This window comes from Eptatretus burgeri, chromosome 3, assembly GCF_056783735.1.
Source record: "Eptatretus burgeri isolate ZD-2024b chromosome 3, Ebu_testis_v1, whole genome shotgun sequence".
Classification (NCBI taxonomy): domain Eukaryota; kingdom Metazoa; phylum Chordata; class Myxini; order Myxiniformes; family Myxinidae; genus Eptatretus; species Eptatretus burgeri.
The window spans coordinates 142122719-142135596 of NC_140963.1; the positions used below are offsets into that span (position 1 = coordinate 142122719).

Genomic DNA, 12878 nt, shown 5'->3' on the forward strand with positions numbered 1-12878 from the left:
TCCTTTATTCAAAATAAATGTGACAACCTGTCATCTTCTTCCACTCATAGATCTTTCTATTCCTTCGCGAAAAGTACCTCCTACAACTTCTGTCGCTCTACCTTTCCTTCGCTTTTCCGTTCGGATGATACTATCGCTGTCTCTCCAACCGTTAACGCAAACCCGTTTTGGTTCCCTTTTCTCCCCTAACTCCACACTGGATGACTAACATTCCACGTCCCTCTGATGCTCCCCTCACTAATCCTATGTCTCTCCCTATAATCTATTTTCATGCAGTCAAAAAAATACTCCTCTCTCTGGACATAAGCAAGGCCGACTGGCAAGATGGCATTCCTCCCCATGTCTTGAAGGAATGCGCTTCAGAACTTGCACCGGTGCTTGCTCGTTTGTTTCGTTTTTGTTTAAAAACCTAAACTTTTCCTCTTAACTGGAAACATGCCTAAGTACAACCTATTTTAAAGAAGGGTGATCATTCAAACCCTTCTAACTACCGTCCTATTGCTCTGACTTCTACTGTTTCCAAAGTCTTTGAATGTCTTCTCAATTCCCATTTTCTCAATCATCTTGAATATCACAGTCTTTTATCTGACCACCAATATGGCTTTGGCAAGGCAAGGTCTACAGGTGATATCCTTTCTTACATTATGAATGTCTGGGCCTCTTCTTTGAGAGACTTTGTGGAATCCTTTGTTGGAGGCCTCGATATCTCAAAAGTCTTTGACAGAGTTTGGCATCGGGGTTTGATATCCAAGCTTCCCTCTTTCGGCTTTCCTCCTTCACTCTGCTCTCTCGTATCGAGCTTTCTCTCCGACCGCTCCATCTCCGTAATTGTTCATGGTTCAACATCTCCCCCCTTCCCGATCAACAATGGTGTACCTCAGGGTTCTGTTCTGTCCCCAACACTCTTCATTCATCTATCTATAATTCCAGCAATGTGTGTGTGTGTGCCTGTCTGTCTGTGACCACTGTTTCTCGACAACCACAGGTATGATCTAATTGAAACTTGCCAGGTATATTGCTGGGGACCTGGGTATGTGCCTTTTCAAGGTTTGATATCAATCGGACAAGTGGTTCCCAAGTTATCGCCATTTATTTACCAAACCAATGACAGGACACGTTTCTGTGTAGGCGTGGCCGATGGGGAAAGGGCGCCATTTAGTTAGCAATGACAGGACACGTTGCTGCGTAGGCATGGCCGTTGGGGAAGAGATCCTCAGTTACCAATGACAGGACACGTTGCTTGGCGTTTTGCACCCACAGTATCTATCTTCTATCTATATTTCCAGCAATCCCTGTTTGTTTGCCTTTTCAAGGTTTGAAATTAATCGGACAAGTGGTTCCCAAGTTATGGCCAAGTTAGAGCGCGTTCCCCATTACGGGTTACAACGTACCGACTTCCGGATAGTGATGACTTACTGTATTCTAATAATTTCTCGATTTCTTATGCGCATTTATAGATAAACACAATGCCCCAATCCAGTCGTCGTTTATGAGAGCGAATGAACGGCCTGTGTAGTTGTTTGAGTTTTTTTTGTTTTGTTTTGCACGTACGGCCACGCACGTACAGGCACACGAGAGCGAAGGAACGGCCGGTGTGGTTGTTGTTTCTGGCAAGCGGTTTGAAAGTTTTTATTTTTATTTTTTATTTATTTTTTTTTTTGCACGTACGGGCACGCACTAGTTTTATCAATGACCTTGTTTCTTCCACAAATAACCAAATACACTCGTATGCTGATGACAACATTTCATTCCTCCACGTCTTTCCCATCTGCCCAGTCTTCCCTCACTCGATCTACATCTCGTTTCATCACAGCCACCTCTTTAAATTCGGATTTGGACAAGATCTCCCAATTGGGTAAATGTAACCAAGTTAAGTTTAATGATTGTAAAACTCAATTTCTTCTCATCTCTCTCAAACTCTTCTCAACTCTCCAATCTCCTTTGAAAGCTCTACAATTCCACAATGTGATACAATAAACCTACGAGGTATTACTCTTACATTAAATTGATCCTGGAATCCACACATTAAACAGATAGCTAAGTCTGCCTCAAAGAAATCAGGAGTCTTGTTCAGATGTTGAAGATTCTTCTCCTCTGAACAGTTGCTCCTACTCCAATATAAAGGATTGATTTGTCCTTGTATGGAGTACTGCTCTCACATCTGGGGAGGTTCCAACTCCACCTACTTACTGGACAGAATTGAATCCAAAATTATTCGACTTGTCAACTCTACCAATGTGACCTCAAAACTCAATCCGCTCAAATTACACCGCATAGAAGGCTCTCTTTCTCTTTTCTACAGATATTACTTCAGTTTCTGTTCGCAAGAACTTGCTGCTTGTGTCTCTCCACCATTAGCGAGACCACGGAATACTCGATAAGCCACGATATCACATGGTTATTGTGTGGCCATTGGAAACTCAAGGGTGGCCCGTTACGATGTTTGTTTCTTCCCCTCCACTGCCAAACTCTGCAACTCTTTACCTTCTCACATCTTCCCAAACACTTTTGACCTTCACCTTTTCAAAAAGCATATTTTTTACTTCCTCAAAAACTCTTAGAATATTCTCTCTTTCCTTACTTTTCTATCAATGTAGTTCTTTTATTTAAGGCTTGGCCTCGATAAGGACTATTTAGTTCCTGACTGAAGCCTTCAACGTAAAAAAAAAAAACAAGATGCCATGGAGTGAGTTCAGCACAGGGCTACTAGATTGATTCCGGGCCTCACTAGACTTAGCTATGAGGAGCGGCTGAAGGAGACAGGGCTTTATTCACGAGAAAGGAGGCGGTTACGAGGAGATATGATGAAGATGTTTAAGATGATGAAAGGTGAAGATAAAATAAGTGAAGATGAATTATTCAACAGAGTAGACAGTGATACGAGCAGGGGCCATAGCTTGAGTGTAAAGAAGAGGACAGTTAAGACAGTAGCAAGGCAGGGGACTTTCACTCAGAGTAGTTAATGCATGGAATGGTCTCCCTGGAAAGGTAGTGGCAGCAGAAACAGTAGATAAGTTAAAATTCGAATTAGATCGGTACCTGGAAGTTATGGAGAGAGAGAGTGGTATGGGGATGTTGACAGGACTTTAAGGGAGCTTGAACATTGATGGGTGATTGTGTGCATGTGTATGGAGTGCTGTTGGTGGGAGTGTCGTCAAGGGGTGTTATGTGGTTGATGTTGTGTTTTGTTTTTTTTTTTAACCAAGCACATACCCCCCTCTCCTGAGGAGGAAAAAATATATACAAAAATTACCCCCGTGTGGGGGTGACGGTCATCTCTATAATACCACAATGAACAATGATGATTAGTAAAACCATTACGCAAGATAAGTTGGGATAATCTTGGTGAGCATGCTTCCAAATAAGCCATGAGACTCCTCCAAAACACTCCATTTAATGACAATGACACTCAGTGGAGTGCATACTTCTGCCAGACTGCACAGTTTATGTGTTTTTTATCCCACTGATAGGCCGGATCTGCATACGGACCTTAAAGGGGAACCCAAACGCAATTTTTTTTTTTCTGAAATCCATTGAAAATCATTAATCACGGTTTAATTTGAAGGGGGGGGGGGATTTTGAAATGTTTTTGCCAATCACAAAGTGTTGAAAAAAGCCCGAAAGTCATTTTTTATTTCTTCCATTAAATTGACAGTTTATAAGAGAGGGATTTTGTATTACTGGGAATTGATAGATCGATTCATGTATTGCTCAAGCAGAGTTATTATATACCTGTCATCGCCAGACAGCCGAGACCGCCCAGGCACACTTGGACACCACGGACAAAATGGGCGACAAATGCTTTGGCCCGCCATTGCAGACTGACCAGGTATCTTGTATGCTAAGGGATCGTCCTGTTTCATACTTTCCCAGGATGCCATATCAATGAGGTGTCGATGTCCCACCACAATGGAGGGGGAGTGGTGCCAGGGGGTAGGGGGTAGATGGTGGTGGTGATATTGTGGGGATGATGGTTGATGAGGGATAGTGGGGAAATTGTGGAAGGGGTTGTGGGATGGTGGTGGGAATCGTGGGGGTGATGGTTGATGGGGGATTGTGGAAAGGGGAGGGCAGTGGAGGAAGGAAGGGCGGTGGAAGGGTGCCGCGGGAACGGGCAAGGATCGGCTTTAAAGAGATCTGACATGGTATGCGCCCACTGCTTGGCTATGCGTTCGGTTCATGTGGGGGATTATTGCTTGCTCGCAGGAGCTGTTTAACTTTTGTCTACATTTTCGGAGGATTCACGAGGTACTCGACACATATGCAAAACAAATTTGGTGAAAAACAGACGTTTTAAAATAAAGTTATAATGTTTACACAGACGGTGAGCCGATGTACCACATGACGCATGCACAAACGAGCAGGCATGATGATGCGTTACTCGCACGGTTTGAGTTACACGTGATTGTGTTTATACCTTATAGATACATCTGGTACCATTACACATTCTGCAAACACATGTTTGGGGGAGTTTCAAGCTGCTGTGGGATTAAACACCATGTTTATATCATAAGATTTGCACTCCAAGGCCTCATAAACATCAGTGTATACTTTCCATTTTTAAGGTTGTTTTTTAAGGTTTAATTTGCATAAAAATTATGGCTTCCCTTGGATGCTTCTTTGATCCCTCGTGCTGTCTCTCGAATAAATATATCACTCCCCCTTCCCCTCTCCGCCCCCCACCCCCATCTAAATATAGGCCTCACTAAGTTGATCTAGAGACATACAAATTATTCTGTCTTTTCTGGACTCGAAGACACTGGCGATCGATAACGAAAAGACCTCTTCGAATAATTACCAGCATCAATAATATCCCATCCGACTACCCGCATACTAAACTTCACAGGGGGCTTGGAGTAGAGATGTGGGATTTATTTATTTAATTCTCAGATCACACAAGGATAGCATTTGGGGGTCTAATACGACGCCCGCACTCGTTACAACCACAATTATAAGGTGAACTAACTCGAAAGGTGCCCTCTATATCCACCACCCACGGGATTAACCAATACACCCCCTTTCAACAACAAGGGGCCTCACTTCATGGACATCATGCAACATCCCACCACATGGTCGATTAATTATTAAACGACCTTGTAAATTGGAAGCTAGCTTTCATAAGCTTCCCCCACCCACCTGCCCGGATGCACCATGTATCATTTATTGTGTAAATAGTCGTCACAACTCCTCGGGAAAGAAAACCAACTACACTTCAGGGGCATGCGCACCAGAAGGATACATAACACATTATTATTGTTGTTGGTTGAGAGTTTAGACCATATCAACCTCCAAATCATATACTACCTTTAACAGCCTCTTCCAGGCCCACCAACAGGTTGCACAAGGTCTATGAAACTCCTGTTGGCAGGCTTGCTGCCAGCAGCAACATTTTAAGATATCCTCCACACAAACAAAGACAAACACACAGAATGGGTTGAAAGCATAACTTCCTTCACCTTGGGCGGCGGAGGTAATAAAAGGAGGGAAATATACCCATCTACGTATGGGTATAGATCAAATGGTAACACCGAAGCTAACTTTTCCCAAAGCCCCCCACCTTAATGTAACATCTAAAATCTAGCTCCACCTTCATCCTTCATCCATCTCTGGTGTGGTGGTTGGGATCGGTCTCACGTATGCGGTGTAACAGGGTGGTGTGTGGAGCGCTGTGCGGGCCTGGGGCAACTCTCTTCCCTCACTCTCTTGGGCTGGGGCATGCCGGCTGGGCACGTCATTCATAGGGGCGGGTCACATCGGCGGCTAGGAGTCATCGTGACAGTCGAGTTTTAGTCGGTGGTCTTAAAGACCCACCACCTCCCCACGGCCCCTCTGCATGCTTCTTCAGGGATCTGAGTCTCATGGGCCGTTGCCTCTAAGGAAAATCGGCCCCGTGCGTCGTCATCCGACAGGCCATCGTGCAAAGGTACCCTTTGGACGCACCCCATGTGCAAGGTGACCAAACAAGAGTGTGTCCAAGATGCAATATGGGTACATGTTCACCTGTGAGAGGTCGGTTGAGATCCTGTGGGACCGGGCCGTACCGCCAGCCGACGACACGAAATTAGGGCCATAGTGTCGGAGGGGTCCTTCAGTTCTTTTCAGAAATTATGTACGCAGTTTTCTTTTTACAGTTTTCTGTGATCTGCTTTCATGACAAAATCTTAATATAAATGTATTAATAGCTGCTGCAATATATTTAGAGTCGGCAGTGGCTGAAAATTAAGAGGTAGGTCAGGAGACAGCACACATATTGGTTGGACATGGTGTGATTGGACGTGGTGGGGTTTGTTCAAGCGTGCGTACATGCAAGCAGTTTGGAGGAACATGTATAGGTTGGGGCATACATGCAGGCAGGCTTTTGCCAGTTAGACATCATGGGTGTAAATTTTCAAATGTTCTCCTCCCCCTCGCCTCACGTCACCTCCCCCTCTCCTCGCCCCGCGCCTCCTCCCCCTCTCCTCGCGCCCTCCACTCGCCTCACCTTGTTCCTCCTACCCGTCTCCTCTCCTCGCGCCGCCTCCCCCTCGTCTCCTCCCACTCTTCTCGCGCCTCCTCCACCTCTCCTCATTCCTCCTCCCCCTCTCCTCACCTTGTTCCTCCTCCCCCTCTCCTCGCCTCCTCCCCCTCTCCTCGCCTCCTCCTCTTCTCTCCTCGTGCCACCACCACCTCTCCGCGCCCCTCCTCCACCTCTCCTCGCACCATCCTCACTCACCTCTCCTCGTGCGAAAATTCCATACAACAGACAACTCCAGTGATCGGCAATTTCAATGCCACGGTTGGAAAAGGCCGGCAAGACCCCTGGGATGGGCTACAGGACAAAAGGCAAGCAGCTTGGTGAGAAGGCAACAACTGTTGGTGCAATTATTAGAAAATGGAAGAAGTTCAAGATAAGTCAATCTCCCTCAGTCTGGGGCTCCATGCAAGATCTCACCTCGTGGAGCTTCAATGATCATGAGAAAGGTGAGGGATCAGCCCAGAATTACATGGCAGAACCTGGTCAATGACCTGAAGAGAGCTGGGACCACAGTATCAAAGAAAACCATAAGTAACACACGACACCGTCATGGATTAAAATCCTGCAGTGCACGCAAGGTCCCTCTGCTCAAGCCAGCGCATATCCAGGCCCATCTGAAGTTTGCCAATGATCATCTGGATGATCCAGAGGAGAAATGGGAGAAGGTCATGTGGTCTGATGAGGCCAAAATAGAGCTTTTTGGTTTAAACTCCACTTGCCGTGTTTGGAGGACGTAGAAGGATGAGTACAACCCCAAGAACACCATCCCAACTGTGAAGCATGGAGGTGGAAACATCATTCTTTGGGGATGCTTTTCTGCAAAGGGGACAGGACGACTGCACCGTATTGAGGGGAGGATGGATGGGGCCATGTATCGCAAGATCTTGGCCAACAACCTCCTTCCCTCAACAAGAGCATTGAACATGGGGCGTGGCTGGGTCTTCCAGCATGACAACGACCCGAAACACACAGCCAGGACAACGAAGGAGTGACTCCGTAAGAAGCATCTCATGGTCCTGGAGTGGCCTAACCAGTCTCCAGACCTGAACCCAATAGAAAATCTTTGGAGGGAGCTGAAAATCTGTGTTGCCCAGCGACAGCCCCGAAACCTGAAGGATCTGGAGAAGATCTGTATGGAGGAGTGGGCCAAAATCCCTGCTGCAGTCTGTGCAAACCTGGTTAAGAACTACAGGAAACGTCTGATCTCTGTAATTGCAAACAAAGGTTTCTGTACCAAATATTAAGTTCTGTTTTTCTGATGTATCAAATACTTATTTCATGCAATAAAATGCAAATTCATTATTTTAAAATCATACAATGTGATTTTCAGGATTTTTGTTTTAGATTCCGTGTTTCACAGTTGAAGTGTACCTATGATAAAATTACAGACCTCTGTATGCTTTGTAAGTGGGAAAACCTGCAAAATCGGCAGTGTATCAAATACTTGTTCTCTCCAATATATATATATATATATATATATATATATATATATATATATATATATTATATCTCACACCACTTTACATCACCCAAGAAGCCTTTATACGTGGGGATCTCCAAACATTTATCAAAAACAGATCGATCTTGACATGATCCAAAAGAGATGGCCATCATCCCTCAAAAATGTGAATACATTTCCTGGAGCAGACTGTGATTCTGATCATCAACTACTTCACACCACCCTTAAACCAAGCTAACCAAATTGAAAAGCACATCCCAGACACTAAGAGTCGATCTAAACTATTAGTGCTGATTAGCCAGATAGTGTACAAAAGTGATTCAACATACGGATGCAATACGAGGAAGTGGAAGATTTCGAATGAATTTTAGACAAAGCAAGATCAATATTATATTGAAATTCCGACACGGAAAAGTGTGTCGTATGTTGACATGTTGTCTGTGAAGTCACCCCGGGCACGTATGTGCAGTGCATATGTACCGGGGGAACAATACGTGTTGGTCCAACTTGGGTGTCGTCTTGCTTTTCACCCCTTAATCCGGTGGATACGTCGCACATTGCTCATTTGGCATTGCTCACGATGGCATCCGTGAGGATTCTCTCAGAATACTGGCCAGATGAAGATTAGGAAGATTTTGCGGATCGTTTGGAACGATACTTTAACACTAACAGGATGGCGGCAGTCGATGATGCTGGCCAGCGCTGGGCCATTCTCCCCACCATGTGTGGCAACTCAACGTATGTCCTGATGAAGGACCTCATTTCCTCCGATAAACAGAAGCACAAAACCTACGATTAACTTGTCGAAATCGTGGCCAAACACGACAAGCCGATACCCAGGTAAATCGTGTCCGAGTACAAGTTCTACACGCACCTGAGGAAGGTTGTCAGTCAGTGTCTAAGTTTGTTGCTGACTTTCACCGGTTGGCTGAACATTGTGAATTTGGTGCGACATTGGATGAGATGCTGAAGAATTTTTTCGTTTTTGGCATCAACAAGGAAACAATACTCCGGAAGTTATTGGCCATTCCCAACCTCGATCTCGCAAAAGCTGTGTTGATTGCGAGTGCTTGCATGACTACTGATGAGGTGCTGCATGTTATCACCAGCAGTGAACGGAACTCCCAGTCGAGTTTGTTTAGTGTGAACAAACTGAACTCATCTTCGGCTCAAAATCATCTTGACATTTCGGATGAAGTTCCAAATTGCGATACGTCCATTGTACCAATAACTTGTACCATCTAACAGTAACATAACATGTACCTGCCATGCGATTTCAAATATTTCATGGAAGGTACACAGTTCATGAATTACTCAAAACATGAACAATATTGAACAAGATGATGAGGAACAAAAGGACAGGTTGTTTGGTTCTCAAAATGTGACCCGGTGATACATTCCGCCTTGTAAAGGGTGTGCCACATGCTCCGTTAGACACTTACGTTCGGTAAAGTACGGCTGGGGCTCGATGTGCCAGATGATGTGTCCTTTCTCCGTCCCGTTCACTCCACGGTTCTTGGAGTCCCAAAAGTTACCTGGGGATGATTCATCTACAAAAAGGAGAGCAAGAATCATATGCTCAAGGGCTGTTCTATGAAAGGACATGAGGTTTGGGTTCGTGAGTGAAGGTACAGGGTGACAGCTCCTCTTACACTTGAGCTAGAAATGAGGGGAAACTGCAAGCTATTCCACTTGTTGCAAGTTGATCAATTTTAAACCAATTATGATCAAGGATGGCACCAAGGCAAGTAATGCGAATTAATATAGAGATTATTTAAAATAAATAAATAAATTATATATATATATATATATATATATATATATATATATATATATATATATATATATATATATATATATATATTACAGGTCGGCAATAATCACATGAAAAACAAACAGAAAAACACCTTTTCCATGGATCTCAGTCTCATGGAGGAGCTTATTAGTTACTCGCAAATACAACCATCGCTTCGCTGACAGGAATATTAAGGAGGGGGAGGAAGAGAGTGGGGGGAGAGGAGGGAGGGAGGAGGGGAGGGGGAGCAAAGAGGGGGGGAGCCAGGAGGGGGAACCAGTAGGGAGTGAGGAAGGGGGGTGAGGAAAGGGAGGAGGGGAGAGTGACGCCTCAAACGGTGCTATACACTCCAGGAGGGGGGGGGTGGTGGTCTGAGGGGATGGGAAGGGAAGGCAGTATGATGGGAAGTGAAAGCAGCATGAGGGGAGTGGAAGGCAGCGTGAGGGGAGGGGAAAGGAAGGGTAATAAAACATGCCCAAACAACAATTTTTTCTTTTTACATCCATCCATTGGGACAATACTCTGTGCAGAGCGTCCATCCTCAGCAGTCTCCTTGGCTATGGGGCACAATCCTGGACAGGTCACCACTCTGACACAGGATACCAGCAAGCTGGCACTCATTTTGCCAACCTCAGAAGGATGACAGGCAGAGTCAACCCCACCTGGTATTAATTCAACAGCCAAGCATGATTTGAACTCAGGGTCCCAGGATCCGAAGTCAACACCAGCCATGCTTTTTTTTTTAACCATCGGATTCTATATAAAACCAGGCAGGAGCATTTAAAACCCAAGCTATCTTCCCAAGCTGGCAAAGGAGTGCCTGCATGCATCCATGCATGTTTGTACATGCAGCGACCTTTGCACCCCTCGGGTCAGCTCACTCTGAATCAGATGGATACATGCCACACTCTGGGGAAGCCGTTTTAAATTCAAAACTAGACCCTCAGTCCTCAACAGAGGGAGAGGGGGGATGAAGAGTGAGGGACAGGGATGGGAGAAGGAGAGGAGTGGGAGAGAGAGAGGGATGAGAGAAGGAGGGGGTGAAAGAGGGGAGAGTGAAGGAGGAGGGTGAGAGAGGGAGGTGAGAGAATGCGCCAAGATTAAACCACATCGGTAAATATTTGTCCGAGAAATGGTTGAGGACGTGTTCAACACTGGGTTTCAAAAACGAAAATGGCCGCAAGTCGGCCATCTTTAATGTGATCTCGAGAAAACAAAATGACGTGCATATGTAAGCCATCACTCATTATCTGTGTGCCAAGTTTGAACAAGATCGATAAATGCATGTCCAAGAAGTGGTTGAGGACGTGTTTGACACTGGGTTTTTTTTTTTTGGTTTCAACAAAAATGGCCGCCAGTCGGCCATATTGAATCTGCTGTTGAAAAAAAAAATGACGTACATATGTAGAACATCATGTGTTGTGTTTGTGCCAAGTACGAATAAAATCGGTCCGTACATGTCCGAGATAGGGTTGCTGACGCACACGCACGCACATGAAAAAAGTCAACATGTAGCTCCCAATGGAACCCTTTCATCTCCTCTCCCTGCCAAGGCTAGAGAACCCCAAGGCAGTATTAGAGGCCCATATTATTCCAATTCTTCATCAATGATCTCAATAACTCTCTGGAAAATCCTCATCTCTCTGCTGTGACATCTCTCATCCTTCTGACAGACAGACAGACAGACAGACAGACAGCAGCCTCTTCCCTCTCCTCAGACCTTGACAAAATCAAAAACTGGTCAAACACAATTTTGCTTATGTATCCATATTGTCCACCCTTTGCGTTTCCCCCTTTCTGCATCCCGTTACCTGCATCCCTTGTTTGTCTGTTTCCATCTACTTTCTCCCTCCACCTTGCTGTTGGTGTTTCCCTTCTCCTGCTGTTCCCTTTGTCATGTTGTGTCCTGATTTGTTGTGAAATTGCTCTTCCACAAGCCGAGACTATGTTTAAAAAAAAAAAAAAAAAAAAAAATTTTTTTTTTCCTTTTGAAACAATGCCACGATCCATAATTTGGTATTTGAAGATTAAAAACATCAGCGTAACACATCATATGCACCTTCAGCAGTAACTTTAGACCTGCACAACACGATAAGGCAATCCACGGGCCCGACTGATCCTGCAGATCGCAAGTGATGGGTTTGAGATGGAAAGAGTTTCTCATGGGTACTAAGAGGGTAGCATTAGATTATATTCATGCACATTTCAATGTCAGGTCAGTGCAAGAGTAACAATTGTATCAAAGCACATGAAAACACTGTGTGCAATCAAGCCATCGATTTCCACAGTGTGGGAACACATCGATTAGAGGGGAATAGGGAGGTGGGAGGGGGATGTGGGAGGAATTAAACTTCAATATATTAAGCAAGACTCATCTCATGGATGACATTACTATAAAATGACATACTGTACTTTCAGGATGTGAAAAAATCCAGTCCTCCAGGAGTCAGTGCAAGCCACTGATAAAATAAATTCCTGAGATAAAGATGCGTTGTATGAACCAAATTCCATGGTCCGACAAATCACCGACATAACGTGGATATTTGCTAAAAAAAAAAAACACGTTAACAATGTTCACCATTTGCAGAAAGTGCATTTTATTATCTACTAGCAGAGGTAACCGGAGTTGTCCTCCACCCCTTCCGCTCCATCCTCCCACCCCTCCCCATGCCTCCTCCCACCCCTCCCCTTCCGTACTCCCAGTCTTTCCCCGTGACAGAATGATGGTGGCTCGTGTGTTTACAAGTTATGAATTGTGAGAAAATGACTATTTAAAACCCCTATCAAGGTGTATCGTGGTTAAAAAAAATATGTGATCCCAAAAAGTTTTGTTGCGATTAACCTTGGGAGCTCAGAGGAGTAGCGTCACAAACAAACAAACAAAAAACAAACAAACAACGTCTCATTCGTTTTTATATAGAAGATAACATCGCTCCAAGCTTCAAATGAAATGAAATAACATCCTAAATAAAAGCAGATCACACAAAAAAGGGAAACAATGCAATCTTGTGTTTAAAAAAAAGTAAAAATAAACCTTGCCAAAAGGTGACCACGTGTGACTTCTTTAAGGTCACACTGAGGTGAACAGAGCTGCTATCCACCAGGAGAGA

The 12878-nt window shown here is 44.6% G+C and overlaps 1 protein-coding gene across 10 annotated transcripts in view; it reads right to left on the bottom strand.

Moving 5' to 3' along the window:
- LOC147031175 (E3 ubiquitin-protein ligase HECW2-like) overlaps positions 1-12878 on the bottom strand; it is a 207798-nt gene that overhangs the window by 166861 nt on the left and 28059 nt on the right. For 9 of the 10 annotated variants that reach the window (XR_015056708.1, XM_085875988.1, XM_085875987.1 and 6 more), the window contains one exon: positions 9416-9523. Coding sequence is in view for 9 of the 10 variants with exons in the window: in XM_085875988.1 (XP_085732114.1) it covers positions 9416-9523 (108 nt within the window). In the remaining variant the exon portion in view is untranslated. Of the gene's footprint in view, positions 1-9415; positions 9524-11579; positions 12376-12878 lie in introns of those variants that run through there. The other variant, XM_085875995.1, reaches the window with a different exon arrangement.